The sequence below is a fragment of the Myxocyprinus asiaticus genome, chromosome 9, assembly GCF_019703515.2.
Source record: "Myxocyprinus asiaticus isolate MX2 ecotype Aquarium Trade chromosome 9, UBuf_Myxa_2, whole genome shotgun sequence".
Lineage (NCBI taxonomy): Eukaryota > Metazoa > Chordata > Actinopteri > Cypriniformes > Catostomidae > Myxocyprinus > Myxocyprinus asiaticus.
Genome location: NC_059352.1, coordinates 6,959,062 through 6,980,603, shown reverse-complemented (window position 1 = coordinate 6,980,603; position 21,542 = coordinate 6,959,062). Strand labels below are relative to the sequence as shown.

At 35.7% G+C, this 21,542-nt stretch overlaps 1 protein-coding gene across 3 annotated transcripts in view; it reads left to right on the top strand.

The window, feature by feature from the left end:
• The window catches only part of LOC127445935 (receptor-type tyrosine-protein phosphatase T-like), a 365,971-nt gene that overhangs the window by 278,046 nt on the left and 66,383 nt on the right, over nt 1–21,542 (top strand). For all 3 annotated transcript variants that reach the window (XM_051706455.1, XM_051706454.1, XM_051706453.1), the window contains 4 exons: nt 2,092–2,243; nt 5,885–5,962; nt 6,226–6,261; nt 18,626–18,813. In XM_051706455.1, coding sequence (XP_051562415.1) covers nt 2,092–2,243; nt 5,885–5,962; nt 6,226–6,261; nt 18,626–18,813 — 454 coding nt within the window. The remainder of the gene's footprint in view (nt 1–2,091; nt 2,244–5,884; nt 5,963–6,225; nt 6,262–18,625; nt 18,814–21,542) is intronic.

Here is a 21,542-nt window from a genome sequence, read left to right as displayed (position 1 = left end):
AACTCAGATTTGCCTTCTTTTTTACTATCTCCCCATTATACTCCCCCTCTGTCTCTCTCGCTCTTTTACAATATGCCATTAACAAAGCTGGTGCTATAAAGGTTGTTTATGCTGTCCTAACCATAGAATCACCTTAACTTGTGCTACTCTGACATTCATTAAATAAGGATTATCTATAGTTTATTGCTACTTACAATATGTCCAGAGTTTGGAGCGCCAAACGAGAGCCGTAACTCCTGCATTCAGTGGGTTTTATTATTTGATGGCTGTTGTATTATAAAATGGTCCTGTGACCTTTAGGCCACATTCAGGAGAAAGCTGGTGATTTAGAACGGTTTCTGCTGCCTTTATTGTACTTTGATAAAAGTTTGTAACTAACAAATCGTGAATTTTTCCTGAGTTAATGAAAAAGATCAGGTGTGAAGACTTGCGTTTTTAGTGTTTTTGTCGTTATAATCTGAAACTGAGCATAAAACAGCATTAGCAACCAATTCACTTCCATGACGTGACATTTCCGTGTGAAAAAGTAAAAAAGGCACTACTTTTTGACTTTCAGCTTCCTGCTGAATCTGTAGAAGTGTCATATACAAAGTTACACATACTACCTTCATAGATCAGCAATAATAAAAACAATTTCTACTGTTATAGTCACATAAACCCACTACATCTTTCAGTTTATTAGACAAAATCTCAGCATTTTACTATAAAAAATACTGAATGCAACTTTTGAAGCATCAAGCAAAATCATTAATTTAGACTAAAACTGCAAAAATGACCTTGAAGTTGAAACAAGACTTAAGGTTAGTTCACACCAAATGTGTTTTTGTGTCCGGCTTCGCTCTTTTCTCATTGTTTTTTCTTCTTCTATGTATACACTGTATGCGCTAGATGAACGTCTTTGAACGATGCGCAATACTGTGTTTTAGTGTCTCGTTTTAAAAGCTGTATCATGTCAACTTTTCAAAGCACATCTCAAGACACCTTCGTTCTGTTACATGCGATGCACTGTGTCTATCTTTTTTTAGCGTTGTTAACTGTATTCTCTGTTTCCTATAATGAAATCAATCTAATTCCATAGTTGCATTGACACCTTTATAACTATGAACTTCAACATAGGTAAAATGGCACCAATTTTAAAGGTTGGCCTGATTTTTGAGGAAGCTAAAAAGTTATATTATTTCATAGATGACTTTTTCAGATTCCCAGCAGAGAAAATTACACAAAATGGAGTTATTTTCAGCTGGGCCCTGTCAGAGAAGGGAGCACATATTGAGGTCAAATGGTGCTTGGGATGGCTCCAATCCACTGCTGACAATAATACCTTTCTGTGCACTCAAATTCTGTGCACTAATGTGCAGTGTGACTCAAGCTTATGAACAGCCAGACAAATCATCAAATCAAAAACCAGCAAAACCCTGTTGAAAAGACCAGCATATATGGTCACCAGCATAACAGTTAATGCCTCTTTTAAGAAGAATGCTCCTAAAGTCTTGAGTTTTCAAGCCATAGTCCATATCTAGTACTGAATGCGTTGAATCCTGCTCAATAGCCTTAAAGTGTCCAATTGGCTCTGTTCCACATGGCAAGGTTCTGAGTTTTCTCTTTTGATTTCACTAGGTATGTGATTATATATATATATATATATATATATATATATATATATATATATATATATTATTATTATTATTATTATTATTATTATTATTATTATTATTATTCTCTCTGGCATATATCACTGCAGAATATTATAAATCCCTATAGTTTTACCAAGTTGATTAAAATATGACTTCCCGTCATCTTCCTGTCGTATTCTTTTCTCTTGTGTCAATTTTACAGTGGTGTTTTGGCAATGCTTTGGCTTAGCTCTTTTATGCTTTCCATTTTTAATCTGTCACTAACAGTGGCAACCGATTTTAATGACCCACAGATGTCCAAATTAAATAATCATGTAATTAATTTCCACCTTTAATTCTGTACTTGAAAACTGTGAAGTACACAGCAGTTTGCACTAGCCTAAAGCATTTTCCAAATGCTGAAGTGTTTCCTCTTGACAATGTGTATGAACTTTTACTGTTGTGAATGGATTTAAAGGAAACTGGCTAAAAAACAGAAGGAGACAGCCAGCAGTAGTACGCAGAGAGAGATGGGACCCGTAGGCACAGCAGATAAAAACACGGGGAAAGTCAGCACCCTACACAAGGACGACCCGTTCTCCACCAGCAACCAGGATCTCAACGGATTCTGTGAGCAGATATTACACTGTGACCTTATCATTTATCTGCACTGCATTACATATAATCTCTGTTTATTTCAAATATGTACAGAATTTTGTTGTCTTCTGGTAACTATGTTTTTTGAAAGTTTTTAAATGAACAAACAAACAAACAAATTGATGAATGAACAAATGAATGAATGACTGTATCAATGAACAAATGGATGAACAAACTAACAAATAAACTGACAAATGAATAAATGCATGAATTAACAGCTGATGAATGAATGAATTAATGAATGAATGAACACACACATATATATATATATATATATATATATATATATATATATATATATATATATATATATATATAAATTAATGAATACACTAACTAAAGAATGAATGAACAAATGAATGAATTAATTAATTAATGACAAACAAATGAATGGATGAATGAATGAGCAAATATGAATGAACTAACAAATAACAAACAAACAAACTGATGAATGAACAAAATTATGAATTAACAAATTAATGAGTGAATCAATGAATAAATGAATGAACAAACTAATGAATCAACTTACAAATGAATGAATGCATGAATTAACAGTGAATTAATAAATGAACAAACAAATATGTATAAATTACTGAATGAACTAAAGAATGAATGAACGAATATAAATGAACTAACAAAATAACAAACAAACAAATTGATGAATGAACAAATGAATTAATCAATCAATGAACAAAAAATTGAATGAACAAACTAATGAATAAACTGACAAATGAAAGAATGCATGAAATAACAATGAATGAATGAATCCATGAATGAACAAATATGTATAAATTAATGAATGAACTAACTGACAGATGAACTAATGAATGAATGAATTAACTAATGAATGAATGAATAAATGAGCAAACAAACGACCAAATGAAATAATGAATGAATGACAAACATAAACAAATGAATGAATGGATGAATGAGCAAATATGAATGAACTAACAAAAGAAAGAATGAATGAGTGAACTTATGTTAATGAATTAATGAACTAACAATCTAACGGAATAATGAATTGATGAATAAATGAGTGAACAATTTACCAAATAAAGTTATGATGAACAACAAACAAAAAGTAATGTAAAAAAATTATGAAAGATCGAATTAATGAATAAAATAGCAAACAAATGACCAAATGAAAGAATCAATGAAAAAATGTATGAATTAACAAACATGAATGAAATTACAAAAGAATAAATTAACAAACGAACATGAATGAATGAATGAATGAATAAACAAAAGAATAAGTGAATTAATGAGAACAAATAACTGAATAAAATAATAAATGAATGACAAACATGAATAAATGAATGACTGAACTAGCAAGAATGAATGAATAAATGAATTAAAATAAATGAATGAATAAACAAGTTAATAAAGACATAAGTGAGCATATAAACAAATTAAACAATGAACGAATGAACGAATGAATAAACAAACATGAAAGAATCAACAAACAAATGAAAAATTTGGTAAACATTAATGAATGAATGAGCAAGCTAATAAATGTAATGATTGGAACAAACATGAATTAATGAATGAATAAATAAATGAATGAATTAACAAACAAACAAACAAAAATATGTATATATTTACTATATATATATATATTCATACTTACTTTTATATAAAGTTAGGAAACAATAGTCTCTGTTGTTTCAAAACATTTCTCAACAAAAGTTGTTCCAAGACATTTCTACACAGTTTCTCTTTGGAGAACTTCTTGCTCTTTTCTGTTCATCACAAAGGCCAAAGTCCATAAAACAGCCACACTCTAAAAATACCACAATCTTCTGAAGCGTCACGGTGTGTCCGCCAATCTCAGGAGCCATTACTGCAATCACGCAAACTAGTAGCTGCACAAGCCAAAATCTTGATGATGGGTTCGGAAAGCCCCACAAGGGATCAAAGGTTGTCCAGAATCTGTCTTTTTATTCAACTCAACTATTCTCCATGATTTTCTATACGGCCACTGTCTCACACCTGCCATTCAGAAATCCAGGCACTGACCACCACAGAGAGCTATTTTGTAACTAAACAACATGGACCAAATCACTCTACATATCAAGAGGCTTCACTATTGACGTTCTGGTTTTAGAGGCACAGAGAAGAATAGCGAGTGGCATTTGGACTAGCCGTTTTTTCTTTCTCTTGCTTTCATTCTCAGTTTTAAGTAGGGTTTGGCTTGCTGTGAAGGGGCTGTAATTAGGATGGGTTTTTCTGAGTTGCTTTCTGCACAAAATGTCACTGTGGCCTTTGTGTACTGAATCATTTGAATGGGGCTAGCAAAAGAGGAGGCACAGAAAAGAAAGAGCAAGATACAGAGAAGAGAGAGAGAGAGAGAGATAGAGAGAGAGAGAGAAAGATCATTATGCATAATAATCACTTTTATTTCATTTAACATCAAAACTGATTGATCATTTGTTCTGCATGTTTAATTTTTCCCGATCCTTTTGAATGCCATTGGTCAGAGTGGATCTGCAAATGAAGATTACATATGTGTTTATTTGGAACATTTCAGGCATCAAGTAATTGAAGGCTGTTATTTTATCTGTTGCTCATCTAATGGTCCGAGACTCGACATTACTGCAAAAGTAGAAGCTCTTTATTATAGACATGAATCTCAGCTCTGGAAAACAATCTAGTGCTCAGCCCAGTTCATAATTGCTGTTTGTGGGTAGTGACACACAGCTCCTACCAGAGACTTTCAGCCAACATTTTATAAAGAAATTACAGCTTTACTGTATTTTGGTGTGGCCGCCAATTTTTGCAGAGTTCTGCAGCGTAGATTCTGTGTTGGCCTTTATACCTCATATTGTAATTAACTTTTTTTTTTCGATTTATATCCAAGTCGTCCTTTTATATCATGGCTTTTGGGAAGAAAATGTAGCACAAGATGCAGAGATAGAGATCATACACAGCCTACACACTCAGCATTTCAGCTCTATTACTATTTAAATGAACACAGAGACACCTGCCTCTAACATTCTACGGTTCCCTTATTTAGACGCTTTAGATCTCACCCCATTGGCCCATGAGCTTTTGCTGCCAAAGCAGTTTTTGCTTCGTCGAGAGCAGAGATCCTTATGTTACAGTAGCATACACATATGCTCTGACACATGTTAGACATGGGGGTTTGTGTAAAGCGAGATATAAAGTGATAGGTGATTAAAATGGAAAGTAAAAGGGATATGGGCTTCAACAGAGCAGGGTAAAGAAGGTTTACCGGAGTCTGAGATGCCGTGGGAGTGTGTTTTGGGGATTGCCTTGTTTTCTTGGTTACTTACAAGGGGTTTCATTTTGTTTGTAGGGCATTATCCGTAAAATATGGTCAAATACCAGCTTGGCCAATATCACTAAATCTTCCTCCCAACTATATGTTGTTGTCCTGCAGAATTCAGTATTTTGCCTTACCTTGCACAGCCATTATAAGAATATTCAAAATTGACACTGCAGTTTTGGTGCTCTGGTTTAGCTTATAATACAGAAGTTATTTTTGTATTGTTTTATTTTTTTTTGTTTTGTTTTTTTGTTTTTTTTGGATGCAGATATTCTGCAATGAGTGCATACGTTCACTGTCTAAAAGATTTCATCTCTCTCTTTCACAGCCTCCTCGTCTCCATGCTCCTTCTCTATTCAGGGTAAAGCCCTCCAGAGTAAAACCCTCCTCAACTCTTACTACTCAGGTATGCCACTATCTATAAACTGATTAGATTAGCATGGCCTAGTGATTTAATATCTGGACTGGTAACCAAATTTGTAGGTTTACACCCCAGAATATGCAGTTTGTCCGCTAAGTTGCTTTGGACAAAAGTGTTCACTAAATGACTACTTGCTCACTTAACATTCAACAACAGCCATTTGCCTATTTCAAAACATTACAGAACTAATTTGTGTCAAATTTTTTGTTAAAACATATTATTTATTGTTTTGTTCTGTCTGTTTGCAGTTTCTAAGGAGCCAGTCCCTGCCACAGCATCCATAGGTAAGACACATTTGCTCTTCTACTTATAATAATAAATCACACAGTTTCAGTTCTAAAGATGGGAATTAAGCTTAAAATGGTTTCTTCATTATCTTTGATCTAAATGTAGGCAAACGCTCTTCAGTAGATTAGACCCAGTTAATATTCAGTGGGCAGTCACTATTAACTATGCAATTTCAATGCAAAACCTGTGTTGTGTTTATCTAAAACATCTCTTTTTTCATGAAGTATGGGTTTAGATGATGAAAGATCATAACATTGAACTTTGAAGTCAAAACGAGGCACCATGGCAGTTCGGTCCCATCCGATCGAACTAATTGCAGCTCCTAATTTTGCCGAAGCTGAATGTGGTTGGCGACGTTCTCGCACTGAAGCGTCTGCCTCATGCTGAGTGAGATTAGAGGAATGAAAGCCCTCTTTCAGTTCAAACAAAGTCTATGTTTATGTCCAAATATGTGCAAAGTTATTTGAATCAGATCGTTGCTTGTTAGCTGTCTGAATACTGATTTACAGATTTGGCTGATGGTTGTGTGTGACAGAGAGTTCTCAGATCTCCTACACACACTCTCTCATGTCCTTTCAAAGGCAGAATGACCATTTCACTGGTCAACTACAATAGCTGATAATAAAGGCAAAAAACAAGTGTGATTTTGGTGTTTACTCAAAGCATTTCATTAATTTATTTTCATTTGCTTTCTTCCTTGTCTTCTTTTTCTTCATTCATTCCTTCATTCCTTTCTTTCTTTCTTTCTTTCTTTCTTTCCCTTTATTTTTCCAGATCATAGTATAATCACCAATAATGAAATTATGTCCACTGTCCAAGGGTTTGCAATTATCATTATTTACCATCATCATTTAATCTCAGCCCTTGAAATTAAATTAAAGTTTTGAGAAATACTTGAGAGAACATTTTTCTGTTGTCCTGAATTAATTGCAACAAACTAAACTGGCATCAATACTACAAATAGTGTTGATGCCAAAAAATTTCAATATTTGAATATGTTAGAAGACATCAGCAGACCGATTTTTGTACCTGCAGTAAACTGCAGTTCCACAACTGCTGACACTTTCATGTTTTTGCCTATCTTGCCGTCTTTAAAAGCAGGTTTTGAAAAAGGATTTCTGATAGATATCTTGATGGGCTTGGGGCTTACAGTCAGTCCAAAAGCTCATTTCAAAGGTTCACTCAAAAAGGCAGAGATTCAGGGGGACTCTAAACTCACACCTCTGATCCAAACATCTCCTAGTTGGGGTTTGAAAACTCTCAGTTAAAGCTTCACTCTGCAGCTAATACTGCAACTCCCCAATACACATGCACACTCAACTGCAATAAACCACTTAGAGTAAACATACACTGGCAGCCAAAAGTTTTAAATAATATACAGATTTTGCTCTTATGGAAAGAAATTGGTACTTTTATTCACCAAAGTGGCATTCAGTTGATCACAATGTATATTCAGGACATTAATAATGTGAAAAATTACTATTACAATTTGATTTTCTTAAACTACTTCAAAGAGTTCTCATCAAAAATCCTCCACGTGCAGCACTGACAGCTTTGCAGATCCTTGGCATTCTAGCTGTCAGTTTGTCCAGATACTCAGGTGACATTTCACCTCACACTTCCTGTAGCACTTGCCATAGATGTGGCTGTCTTGTCGGGGACTTCTCAAGCACCTTACAGTCGAGCTGATCCCACAAAAGCTCAATGGGGTTAAGATCCATAACACTCCTTTCCTATTATCTGTTGTCCTTTTCTTTTTTTCTTTTTTCTTTTTTTTTTCTGTTTCAAAAGTGGCTTTTTCTTTGCAATTCTTCCCATAAAGCCTGCACCACTGAGTCTTCTTTTTACTGTTGTACATGAAATTGGTGTTGAGCGGGTAGAATTCAATGAAGCTGTCAGCTGAGGACATGTGAGGCGTCTATTTCTCAATCTAGAGACTCTGATGTACTTATCCTCTTGTTTAGTTGTACATCTGGCCTTCCACATCTCTTTCTGTCCTTGTTAGAGACAGTTGTCCTTTGTCTTTGAAGATTGTAGTGTACAGTTTTGTATGCAATCTTCAGTTTTTTGGCAATTTCAAGCATTGTATAGCCTTCATTCCTCAAAACAATGATTGACTGAAGAGTTTCTAGAGAAAGCTGTTTCTTTTTTGCCATTTTTGACCTAATATTGACCTTAAGACATGCCAGTCTATTACATACTGTGGCCACTCAAAAACAAACACAATGTTAAGCTTCATTTAATTAACCAAATAGCTTTCAACTGTGTTTGATATAATGGCAAGTGATTTTCTAGTACCAAATTAGCAATTCAGCATGATTACTCAAGGATAAGGTGTTGGAGTGATGGCTGCTGGAAATGGGGCCTGTCTAGATTTGATCAAAAATGACTTTTTTCAAATAGTGATGGTGCTGTTTTTTACATCAATGTCCTGACTATGCTTTGTGATCAGTTGAATGCCACTTTGGTGAATTAAAGTACCAATTTCCTTCCGAAACAGCAAAATCTGTACATTATTCCAAACTTTTGGCCGCCAGTGTATTTACAGAGGTTATGAAGATGGAGACAGCTTGCTTAGTGCTACAGGAAGAAAAAAGCATGACAGAGAAAAAAAGAGCACACAGACAGGGTATTAAAATGCGAGAGAGTGAGTGCAAAGGCAAAAAAAAAAACAAACAAAAAAAAACACCATCAAGCTCTAGCCAACTCAGCCCAATTTGGTGGCATTTATTGATTTGAGCAGTAAATTTGTACTGTAAGATGTTTGTAAACTGGAGGTGGTACATGCCATAATCATCTATGCTCACATTTTGAGCCCTTATATTCATTCCAACTTGACATGCTCACTGCCTGATCTAGAAAAGCAAGGGGATGAACAATAACAACATGATCTCACGAAAATTCGTACATATTTTATGATTTGGCTATTTCGTATGATTTCGTACGATTTTGTTTGTATGAATTCGTATGATTTCATCACGTGCAAATGCCCGGATGTGTAATGTAGAAGCACGAGTTGTCAAGGACATGGTTATTAATATTATGTCCTTACCCAAACCCCTTATCTAAACCTAACCGATCAGTAGAGTGTGTAAACATGAAAGGAAGCTGTTGTGTGTGACAGAAGCAAGAAATTGTCACGTATTAGATGAAAACAATGTCCAGCTATTTCATTGGCTGTAGTGAAGGTTCTACGAATTCATATGAGTGCAGTTGTACGATATCATATGAATTTGCCAAATTTAGAAAAGTCGTACGAATCCTTACGATTTCGCTGTGAGAGTGTGTTGAACAATAAATAAGAGTAGAAAATGTAAAGGACACATTCATTTCTAAAACCTAGTGAGCTGCCTACATTTTAAGACATCATATGGCACTCCCGATGCAAAGGTTTTTCTGAAAGGTAGTTACCATAAATATGCTGCCTCCTTAGATACCTAGTTCTGGACAAATTCTAAGGCTGCATTCTTTGAGGACAATGCATTGTGACACACTCAGTGAATAAAGAAATCCAAGATGGCGAAAACAAAAAGAAACGTTGATTATAAATATGATTCATTCAATACTGAAACATATTGATAAAAAATGTTATATACCGTGGCAAGAAAAAGTATGTGAACCCTTTGGTATTAGCTGGTTTTCTGCATTAATTGCGCATAAAATGTGTGAACCCCTAGGCTTAAGACATCAACAAAAGATTATTAGAGTCAGGATTTGGAAAACCTGGCATCCAATTAATGAAATGAGATTGGAGGTGTGGGTTAGAGCTACTTTGACTTATAAAAAGCACTCAAACATTTTGAATTTGCCACTCCCAAGAAGCAACTGCTGACATGGACCATGCTTCACCAAAATGAGATTTCAGAAGATTTACGATCAAGAATGGTTGCTTTGCATGAAGCTGGAAAAGGTTACAAATTTATCTTGAAGAGCTTAGGTACTGAGCACTTTAATTAAAATTATGTTTATTAGAACATTGTGTTGTTAGCAATGGCGAATTCTCAGGGCCAGCAAAGCCTTCTCTGCAGGCCTAACATGTCTAATAAATAAATATTTTTTCATCCTTTCATTGTCGTTCACCTTTTTGCCTATTTATTTTCAATCACTTTCCACTCCTAATTCATCTATAAATGAATAGCAAACAACGAATAGTTTATCCAATCAGAATTTATTCCTTGATCCTTACAAGCGAAGCATGACGACTGTTTCACAAATTGCATGCCTGAAGCCAGCAGGTGAGTCTGAGCTCCACCTCTCCAGGCCTTCAGAATTTCTGCCGAATCCCTCAACACTCCAGTGAAAAGGCATCTAAAGTCAGATTGTCAGATTCCTCAGCCAATCAGATTGATTTATTTGTTCTTGGTGGGTGTGGTCTTTAGGATATATCCCAGTCGATGCCTTCTAGCTGGCCTTGAGTGACACAATCACGCTTTAAGTGATGTATGTAATTTGAAAGGGAAGAGCGCGAGATCTTGCTGACGTGTCGGCTGTCATCACTGCTGCTATCGCCGCTGAGAAAGAGATCCTTATGGATTTAAGAACCTGAGATGTAAACAGGAAAGGAGGGCTGATTGTTACTTAAAATAAATTGGTACGTGCTTTTTGCATTGTTTTAGCAACATTAGGAGTTTTATAAGTGTAAATTAGGCTGGCTGGAGCATTCAGTGTCAGTTTAAGTTTTGAAAAGTAACCGTGTACCCTGACGAAACAAAAAGTATTGCAAGCAACATTTAGATCGCAAATATTATTAGGTAGCTTTTTCCTGGTATTAGACCTTCTTGGTTTGGGCTTTCGTGCGTGGACGTGTTTTAAAAATAACAATTGGTTTTATTATTTGGCTGCAATGTAATGTATGATGTCCATAGGCATAGGGTATCTTATTAATTGTGAAACAGTGTTTTCTTAATGGCATGAATCGCACTGAAGGCCAAGACTTAAAATGCACGGGCTGCCACTGGTTGTTAGCTTACCAATATGCTAATTCCAAACTCTGTTGAAATAAAGTCAAGTGTTTTCTTCATGTGAGGAATGCTAGTTGTATGACTCACAGAATTGCTGTTTATGCAGCGCATTTCAAACGATTCACTTTTGTGATACAAATCAGTCACCAGCAGATAGATTTTACATTAAAGAAGTAAAATGGCTTGCAAATTCATTTCATGTTGACTTTAATCTTGAATTGCTTAAAAAGGTTATATTGAAAATATATATACTGTATATATAGCACACATAAGGTGGATGTTATAAACAAAGCAAAGTTTAAATTGAGTCTTGCAAACATTATAAAAAGGAGTGATTGGGTGAAGAAGAATTGTAAAGGCAAAATAGAGCGGATGGTGAAGCCAATGGAATAGAGAGACGATACCGTGTAAGATATATAGCCCCCTGTACACACGGAGATAAAAGATTAAGGCACTTTAAATTAGGAGGAAGGCCTTTTCATTCTGTTTTACAGACCCCATTTCTCGCTCCAAACCATCCTGCTCATATTTCTGATCTTGAGATGTACCCCACTGGAATGATGTCGCTACGATTAAGAGGTTGAGAAAGACCAGCGCACCCCTAATCATTTATAAACCTGCCTATTATGTGGGGCTTCCAGTTCATTTATAGGCTTTCAATCACATTGCCAGGTGAAAGCCCAGGTGACTGTGAGAGAGAACTGCTAGCTGTTGTTTAAAATAATGTTTACGGTAATCCATGCAGAGATGATGATCGTCAGCACCCCATCAGATTTGTGCATCAATGAATAGTCCAGCTGTGACCATGTTTTTTTCATCTGTGAGGGACGCAGTTAGAGCGTTGTGTTGGAAAGAGAGGATAAAGGTAGAGAAAGGGTGTATATGCAGTATATTAGAGTGAGATAAAGAGTGAAAGATTTAGATGATGTAGAAGAGTCTAGATTTTTGTAGGATCGGTGGAAACAAAAACAGAATGGAGGACAGAGATATGAACAGCAAGGGTTTCTATTTCATAGAGAGATGATAGGCTTAGAGTTTGAAAATGTATAATCCACTAAGGGACAGGCTTGATTTTCCTGGTTAGCTATAATGACATTGCTCAGAGGTTGCTTATTCTTAGTTTAGGAGTCTTAATGGAGTACTCAGTTGCATTTTTATTGTGTGCGTGCGTGTGTGTGTGTGTGTGTGTGTGTGTTTGGGCAGGTTTAAGTGGTTTACAAGGACTTTTTTTTAGGTTACAAACTGGTAATTACAAGGGTATTATGCTATAAATGTGGTTTAAGAGGACATTTCTAGTGTCCCCATAATTCAAATCGCTTAAAAATACATACTAAATTATGTTTTATTGAAAATGTAAAAATGCAGAAAGTTTTATGTGAGGGTTAGGGTTAGGGGTAGGGTTAGGGTTATAGTTTGTACAGTATAAAAATCATTATGTCTATGGAGAGTCCTCATAATGATAGCTAAACCAATATCTCAAGAGAAATGTCTGAGAAATAGGAGACTTAACCAGAAGTCTTCATTTGATTTCCATTTAAACGCATTGCCATTTAGGAGAAACAATTGAGATATTAAAGGAATATTCCGGGTTCAGTAGAAGTTAAGCTTACTCGAAAGCATTGGTGGTACAATGTTGATTACCACAAAAATGAATTTAGACTGGTTCATCCTTTTCTTTAGTAAAAGCAAAATCGAGGTTACAGTCACGTACGATGGAAGTGAATGGGGCTAATGTTTGGAGGGTTTAAAGGCAGAAATGTGAGGCTTACAATTTTATAAAAGCACTTACATTCATTCTTCTGTTAAAACTTGTGTATTATATGAGCTGTAAAGCTCGATTTACAGCGTTGCGTGATCATGGCAGCGAAGCTGTAAAATTGGATATAGCTTTACACAGAAAAGGTTAGTAGGCTTTTTTTTTTTTTACACTAATATCATGTTAACACGCATATTGTTTATGTCTTGTGGCTATACGTTTGAAACAGCGAGTATTTAAACGCTTACGGATTAGCCCAATTCACTTCCATTGTAAGTGCCTCACTGTCACCTTGTTATTCCTTTTTTAAAGAAAAGGAGGGAAAAGACTAATAATAACATTATGCCACAAATGCTGTTGACTGATCTTAACTTGCATTGAACCTGGAACATTCCTTAAATAAGATCTCATTTTTGATTTATTTTTTTCTTGATTAGAATAACAACACTGAATTGGTCCAATTATTGCAGATTATTTTTTCAAATTCGCAGCCAAGGACAAAAGTTGGCAAAAGCTTGTCCTAACAAGGCCTCATATTGCATTATTCTGTCAGTGTAGTGTTAGGCAAATTAACAATGCTGATATTTTGCATAATAATAATAATAACTTCCATTTCTTTTACCTTGACAAGGCACCCATTCATATAAGGGTTCTTTCTATATATAGACATATTTGTTCAGTTTTTACATTGCATTAATTTTCTTCCATATACGAACAACAATAAAAGACTGCTTTCACATGTGACATTTGAATGTAATTTACAATGTCATTATTTAGTCACCTGTGCTTTATTGTGACTTGTCAGGTAATTATTGTTAATGGCAAACACCATAGTGTGCCATAATGTAAGTGTGCTGATAATTGAGCCTTAATGTGATTTTAGCTCTAATCTTCATAACGCACATAATGCGATGGGCACAAAGAGTTCATGCACAAATGAAAGAAGCTGTTATGGGACAGAAAATTGCTGAAATGAGAAAATTACCTCCAAAAGCAGAAGAATTACTTGAGACATTTTTTTTTTTTTTTTTTTATGAAACCTGTTTATGGCCTATTCTTTCTCACTCTCTTTCACTCACTTTGGGTTTGTACTAGATATCACAGGAAATATGGTGCACTGAACAATATAGTGCAGAACAATTTGAAATAATATAGTCTTGTTCTAGGTATACATTACCTTAAGCTGTAAATACACATGCATTAAGTTTGTAGAGTGCAGATGTAAGACACTGGAAATGCCATCTCCAGAACAGACTGTATATCTTTACATGTTTCAAATTTATTTCAGTACACATCGGTCAACATTTATAAAGGAAGTTTTAAATTTGGAGTGTGAAGGTAGTAGGTTCTTTATGAATGCATAGGGGTTTACTAGGTTATATCCAGCCTGTAGTTTTATAAAAGTGGCCCATTTCATAGATATATATTCATTAATATGCTATCTAGCTAAAATGTTGCATAGTGTGGATGCCTTAAAAAATAATGCCATAAATAGTTTTCATTTGGTGTTACAACCTTTGCCTTCAAAACAGCACCAATTCTCCTAGGACACAGTTTGTCTTGGTTGTTGGCAGATAGGATGTTCCAAGCTTCTTGGAGAATTCACCACAGTTCTTCAATCTATTTAGGTCTTCAGTCTCAATTGCTTCTTTCTTTTATGTTCAGTATGGGGCTTTGTGGGCGCTATACCATCTGTTGCAGGGCTCCCTGTTCTTCCGTTCTATTCTCTTCTATTTTCAAAAGAAATGTTTGTTAGTCTAAAATGTATATTTCCTATTGAAACACTAAAGCTGATATAAATAACCATCTAAAGACACATGTTTTCTTTTTTTGTACAGTACTGTACTGTATATGTCAACTTTTGCCACCAATTATGGAAGGGGAGATAGACTCATTATTGTTATTGCTGTTTTGGACAATTATTTGGTGCCACTATTGGCGCAGAAATTACACTCTTCACCTGAAATGAAAGAACACATGGACATATAAAGGACATATAACACTCCATATGTCTTTTTCAGAGGTGTTTTAATGTTCCGCATTAACTTAAGGTGTGTTTATAAGACTAAATGTGTCCCATAGGATCTCACAGCAGACTAATGTTTCAGCATGCCTTATTTATGAACTGTACACTTTATTTATCAACTCATATCTGTCTCATAACTCATCAGCCCACCATGCTATAGATTCAAATCCACCAAACCTAAAAGTTAGTTTGAAGATACAGAATCTGTATTAGCATGACATTAAGCACTTTTTTCCATAATATGCATATATAACATGATATATATTGTGTCAGCAACAATGTACATTTGACCTTTATTTCTAGAGCAGCAGGAGTAGTTTGATATTTCAGTGGCAGATGTGAGTGGGATGTGGCAGACACTTCTCTCCGGTCATTTTAACAACATAATACACCAACAGGGCTGCCACTTTGAGATTTGCCCCATGCGGCTGAGACGAAAACACATGAATAATTAATTACTATAGCAATAGAGGGAAGGAGAATGTGGGAGGGAGGGGCAGTAAATTAAGAGACCATAGAGTCTCTAGTGTATACCTCTCTCTCTCTCTCTCTCTCTCTCTCTCTCTCTCTCTCTCTCATTCGTTCTCAAACCTATACTGTTTTTATTTATTTATTTATTTTTTTTATTTATTTTTTTCTGGCTACTAAACCATAAGCACATAATTTGAATTTACTTAAAAAAATAATAATTTACTTAGTCCAATATAAGAAATTACCTGTGATAGATACACTTAATATTTAAGTATTTAGACAGTATTTTTGAATTGAACCTATTAAGAATAAATAAAATAGTATAATATGCTATGTATGTTTTATGCCTATTAGTATCACAAATTTCACATTGTTAGCTTAGCAACATGTTAGCATAAACCTCTATTGAAATTAAATCCTGAATTGCGTGTCTCGCTCTCTTCACTTGAGTAGCACTATTTTTTTACTTGCACATGTCATGGTTGCTGTCTATGTAATGGGGCTCTTCCATTGCACGGTACGGTACGACTCGACTCGACTCGACTCTGCTCGCTTTTTGGGGGTATTCCACTGTGGATAGTACCTGGTACCTGGTACTTTTTTTAGTACCACCTCGGTCGACGTTCCAAGCGAGCCAAGCCGATACTAATTGTGACGTCAAAATCCTGCAGATCACTGATTGGTCAGAGAGAATCGTCACTACCAGCGTCATTGCTATAAGCTAGATGGCACGTTAGATTACCCTCGTGCGTCATCTTTGAGCTTACACAGTGATGTCCTCGTCTGCACTTTGGTGTATGATTTCCCATACTCTTCTGTTTTTTTTTTTGTGATATTTTGTCTTGCTGCCGTCAGCCTCTTTTGAAACAAAGTTTGTCGTCTTGCTGTGAAAAACAGCCACATGCCGAGAATCAAGAACACCAGATGATGATGTCACGGCAGTAGAGGCGGCGCAACTATGATGATCAGCCTATAATCACACCCATGTTGAGGCTGCACTAAACTGCAGTGGAAAAGCAAGCTCAGAAAAGTAAAGCAAGCAGAGTCGAGTCGAGCTGAACCGTAACGTGCAGTGGAAAAGTGCCATATGTAACTTTAGATAGAACATTTCATTTAGAATGTTTCGGTTAAATTGTTTTTGGTTAAAAATGCATAGATTTTGCTAAATTATTCCTCTTATCTACACTGGAATGGTGTTTATCTGCACCGAATACCGAGACTTTGGAAAATGTTCTTTAGTACTGTATACTTTGGAAAATGATGATGGAAGAAAATTGGGTTTAACCAAATAACATTAGTGTAGACGTGACCTCAGAAGGCAGCTGCATATGTAAAAATTAGACAAGGATGCTGCTGCAAAAAAAACTAAAAACTAAATTAAAAAAAAGCATCAAAACGCACCAATCAATTTGATCCAAATTACATTTTAGGTGTTGGTTGGGAACCTGTTCAAATTCGCTCTGAGCATTCTCAGCAGCTTTTTACTAGTTTCATTTTTGTAGCTGCTCTTCAAAAAGACACTCCTTAGGCTGTGAATGTGGCATAATTGTTATCTTTATAATGCAATGTCTCCACTAATGATTTCAACATTTTCCTGGTGGCACTAGAAACGCTACAGTGGTAACACATCATGCGAAATAATTCATATTTCACAGTCGTATTTCACGTATTTCAAAGCAGAGATGTTTGGTGTGGATTATAAAATGTTTAGCCCCGGAATTACAGTAATTTAAGTGCGTAATGAATTTTGAAAGTGATTAAGATGCAAATAGCCACATTAAGAATTTGTTGAGTAATATTTAACTGCTCTCAGAATCTGAAAGATGCTTTAGGTGTTTAAAGGAAGCCTTATGAAAGAACTCTCCTTCATACGCCATCCATTCCTCTAGTTAATTAACTTATTAACATCAATAAACTTCTTAAATTCTCTCAATCTCATTCTAATAAAGGATAGACGGACTGTCTTGGTCCGAGTATATTGTCATGCATAAGTGTCTCTGCTGAAGGCTGCAATATACTGAGCCTTGATTGAATGAAGCTAAGATAGCACACAGTAGTCCGGGTCTTAACTGAGCTTTCAGGGACTTGGTCGTGATTGAGGGGTATTAGTGCAGAGTAAACAAAGCTGTGCTTTTTTCGAGGGCAACATGACATCTAGGACTCAGTCCAAATATTATTTTTTTTCAGTTTTCTTTGTCTTTTTTCCAAGTACCTGGAAAATCCAATGAACATCTCTACATTGTTAACATATAATGTCCATAATCTTTAGAGAAGTTCTCCAAATTATAGACATTTTGGTATTAGTAGTTACATATTGGCCAGGTTGAAAAATATTTGTGGCTTTTAGTCCATGTCTGTTAGCTCTGAGCTTTTCGATCTGTATGCTAGTGTACTTTGTAAAGGTGACATAATAATTGTTTAGCATAGCATATATACACATTTTAAATTCACAGCCTTTCTCTTCCGGGAAAATGGACCAATTATATAGATGACTCATCTTCCATAGAGGTGCACAAACGTTTGGTCAATAATATGTTCTCTAGAATGAGAATGTCCCTCCTCCAAAAAGTACTGCAATAATTAGCGATAGCACGTAGCTTATCGTTGTTTTTGCTGGGCTGTGATTTAAACTAAAGTTCTAATGGTATTTAAGGAAATGACAAGCACTTTGATAAATCTCCAACTTCCTGTTTCACTTGGAACAATGTCAGCACAGGAAAGAAAATTGCGTCAAGCCATTTCATGGAGTCCTTAAATTTCCCCACCACAAGATAATGGTCTTTTTTTAACATACTTGTCAAGTGTAGTCTGAGTTTTGGCTTTTAACTTTGGTAATAATCAGAGCAGATAAATCATAGAAGGATGCCTTTTAATTTTTTGATAATGTAAAAGAGATGGACAACTTCTCTATTTCATAAATTATTGAATAATAGCATGAAACCATGAATTTATTACAGGGACAATCCTTCTGGAGCATTCTGGGTCTAAGTGTATCGCACAAGGTCATAATGGCACAGTCTTGCTGGGATCGAAGCAGCAACCTTCTGGTTACCAGTCCTAAACATTAACCGGATTTGGCGGTGCTCTCAAGCTGCCAATTGGACATTGGGTTGTGTACTTAAGGATTTTGAATTCTTCCCTCACAGATGGCAGCCACAGTGAGATGTCCCAGCCCTCAATGACCATCCAGACGTTCCCATATGGAGGCTGTGAGTCAGTTGAGATGTCCTACCAGGCCGGCCAGTTCCAACCAGCCATACGAGTGGCAGACTTGCTCCAACACATCACCCAGATGAAGTGTGGCCAGGGTTACGGGTTTAAAGAGGAGTACGAGGTAAGAATGGATCATTTCTGGTGGAAAATGGAAAAGAAATGAAAAATTTAGGGGCTGATCTAGAAGGTAATTATAAATCTGGCAGCTTTTTTTGGCCAAGAACTGCCTACTTAGGCCATGTCCACAATAGTACGTTTTTGTTAGAAAATGCATTGATTTCGCTATACATTTACACCTCTTATGCACACTGGAACATCAGTGTCCTCCAATGAAAAAGAGACTTTCTAAGATGCTCTTCATAACCACATACTTTGGAAAATGATGATGTTAGGATTCTGCAAACGGAAGTTTCATGTTTGACCAACAGGAAAAGCAACCAATTAGTTGTTTTTTTTTTTTTTTTTTTTAAACATTAAGGGTTGGGTTATGAAATAGATGATACCACAATAATAGAGAATAAAGAATAATAACAATGAATATATTATTAACACTGATTATTTCACAGATATATTGGAATAGGGGCCTGGGTAGCTCAGTGAGTATTGACACTGACTACCACCCCTGGAGTCGCGAGTTCGAATCCAGGGTGTGCTGAGTGACTCCAGCCAGGTCTCCTAAGCAACCAAATTGGCCCAATGATAGGGAGGGTAGTGTCACATGGGGTAACCTCCTCGTGGTCACGATGAGTGGTTCTTGCTCTCAATGGGGCACGTGATAAATTGTGTGTGGATCGCAGAGAATAGCATGAGCCTCCACATGCTGTGAGTCTCTGCGGTGTAATGCACATTGAACCACGTGATAAGATGCACGGATTGACTTTTTCAGAAGCGGAGGCAACTGAGACTTGTCCTCCGCCACCCGGATTCAGGTGAGTAACCGTGCCACCACGAGGACCTAATAAGTAGTGGGAATTGGGCATGCCAAATTGGGGAGAAATTTAAAATAAAAAAGTAAAGCGGAATATACAATATAGTTCTATGCATTGATATCTAGTTTACTTGCTACCAAGCACTTTAAGCATAACTCTGAATATCTTTTAAAGATATAAAGAAGTCAGATGATTAGTTCTTCCTCAAAAGCACTCATTGTGTCAGCTCAGTACCTTGTAAACAGGACCGGTGAACCCCCAATTCCCATATTGTAAAGCACCAGCTAATAAAATGTGACTTTTTGTGTGCAATATGGATCAGAATGTCAGTGAACAGACTGTAGGTGGTCCATAACCTTATCGTCTGTGGCTGAGATTAAATTATATCTATTTTATTATTAAATACTGAGACAATATTAACAGGAAACTTCAGTGCTTTAGAATGGAAATCCAGCCACAGGTACACTCAATCTTTGGGGGCTATTGAGCCTTAAAAGGGCTACTTCTGAAAACCCTGAATTTGAAGGTTTCACGCACAATGATATAACACATTTGCAACAATTATGTTATGCCTATTCACATTCATTTTTAAAATCGTACAGCTATAAAATTTGTTTTTGCATTTATATACATGGCAAGTGTGTTATTGAGGAAATATCCTCGGAAGAAATTGTTGGGGTTTTTAAAATCACAAACATGTTTTTGAAAATCACTCTTTAATGAGTGCTGGTCTCCTGTTTCTTTTTTAATTTTTGTATTTCCTAAACAGAATTTGAATAACTAATTAAGTACTAGGATGCTTATTAAAAGGAGCAGGTCTGTGTTTCTCAACGACAAGTTGGCATTTTGTACAGAAAAGGTCATATGAGATTCTTAAACAAATATCTGCCCACACAGTAGCCCACAAAAGATCACCCACCTGACAATAAAACCAATTATCTTTTACTGTCTAAACCTTTATGAGGAATATGCAAAGACCTTTGTGTCAAGAGCTTGTCATACTCTATTCATTATTTTTTTTTAAACATGCTAACCTCGGTTTGGTTTATATCTGAAGGCTACCTCATCTACACACACTTTCTGCTTTTAATAGTACAAATAAATAATTCCTATGCTTTTTCAAATTGACGAAGGTCACCGACTTAGAAATTGCATCTGTTAGATTGTCTCCTTGTCATTTGAAAGGAAAACAGAAATAAATGGCAAATGATGAAAATGCATTGTGTCTTTTATTATTCTCCTTTTTTGTGTGCAGATGTGATTTTTAATAGAGTAAAGTTTAAGATACGGAAAAATATGCTGGCATCATTGTGACCCTGTCATTTAGTTAAAGTCTGTTGAAGTGAACTTGAATATGTTGTACACTAGGAGTTACATAGTCTAGTCGACTATAATGTAGATGACACTTTTTGTTTAAAGCTCTGAGAAGTTTCCTTAAAGAGGTCCTTGAAGTAATTAGTAATTAGTGGAATCTTATGTTCCAAGATGAGATATCTACATGTAGTTTGCTGTGTAATATAAGAATATTATATAATATAATATACTTTTAAAGGTGGTGCTTTCAAGGGCAAGGTACTACTTTTCCATATGATCAGACTTACATTTTTGTTCCTGGCAGATGCCAAAAAACAAAAAAAAAAAAAAAAAAATCCCGATATCCACTTTAGACTAGTAAGCAACTGGGCTAGTATGCAACCACTTAGCAATGTCCTAGCAGGATACGTAAAAGACTTATTATAATGAAGTGACCAAAATGCCAATAAAGTGAAGTGACTAAAATGTCAATAGCATGCCTTGAGAAAAACATGCTCTCTAGTATACTTTTGTAATGTATACATCTTCACAAATAACATTGTGCAGGTCTTTGTCATTCAATCGATCTGGTCTTCCAGATAACTAATCAGTGGTGACTCCACAACAA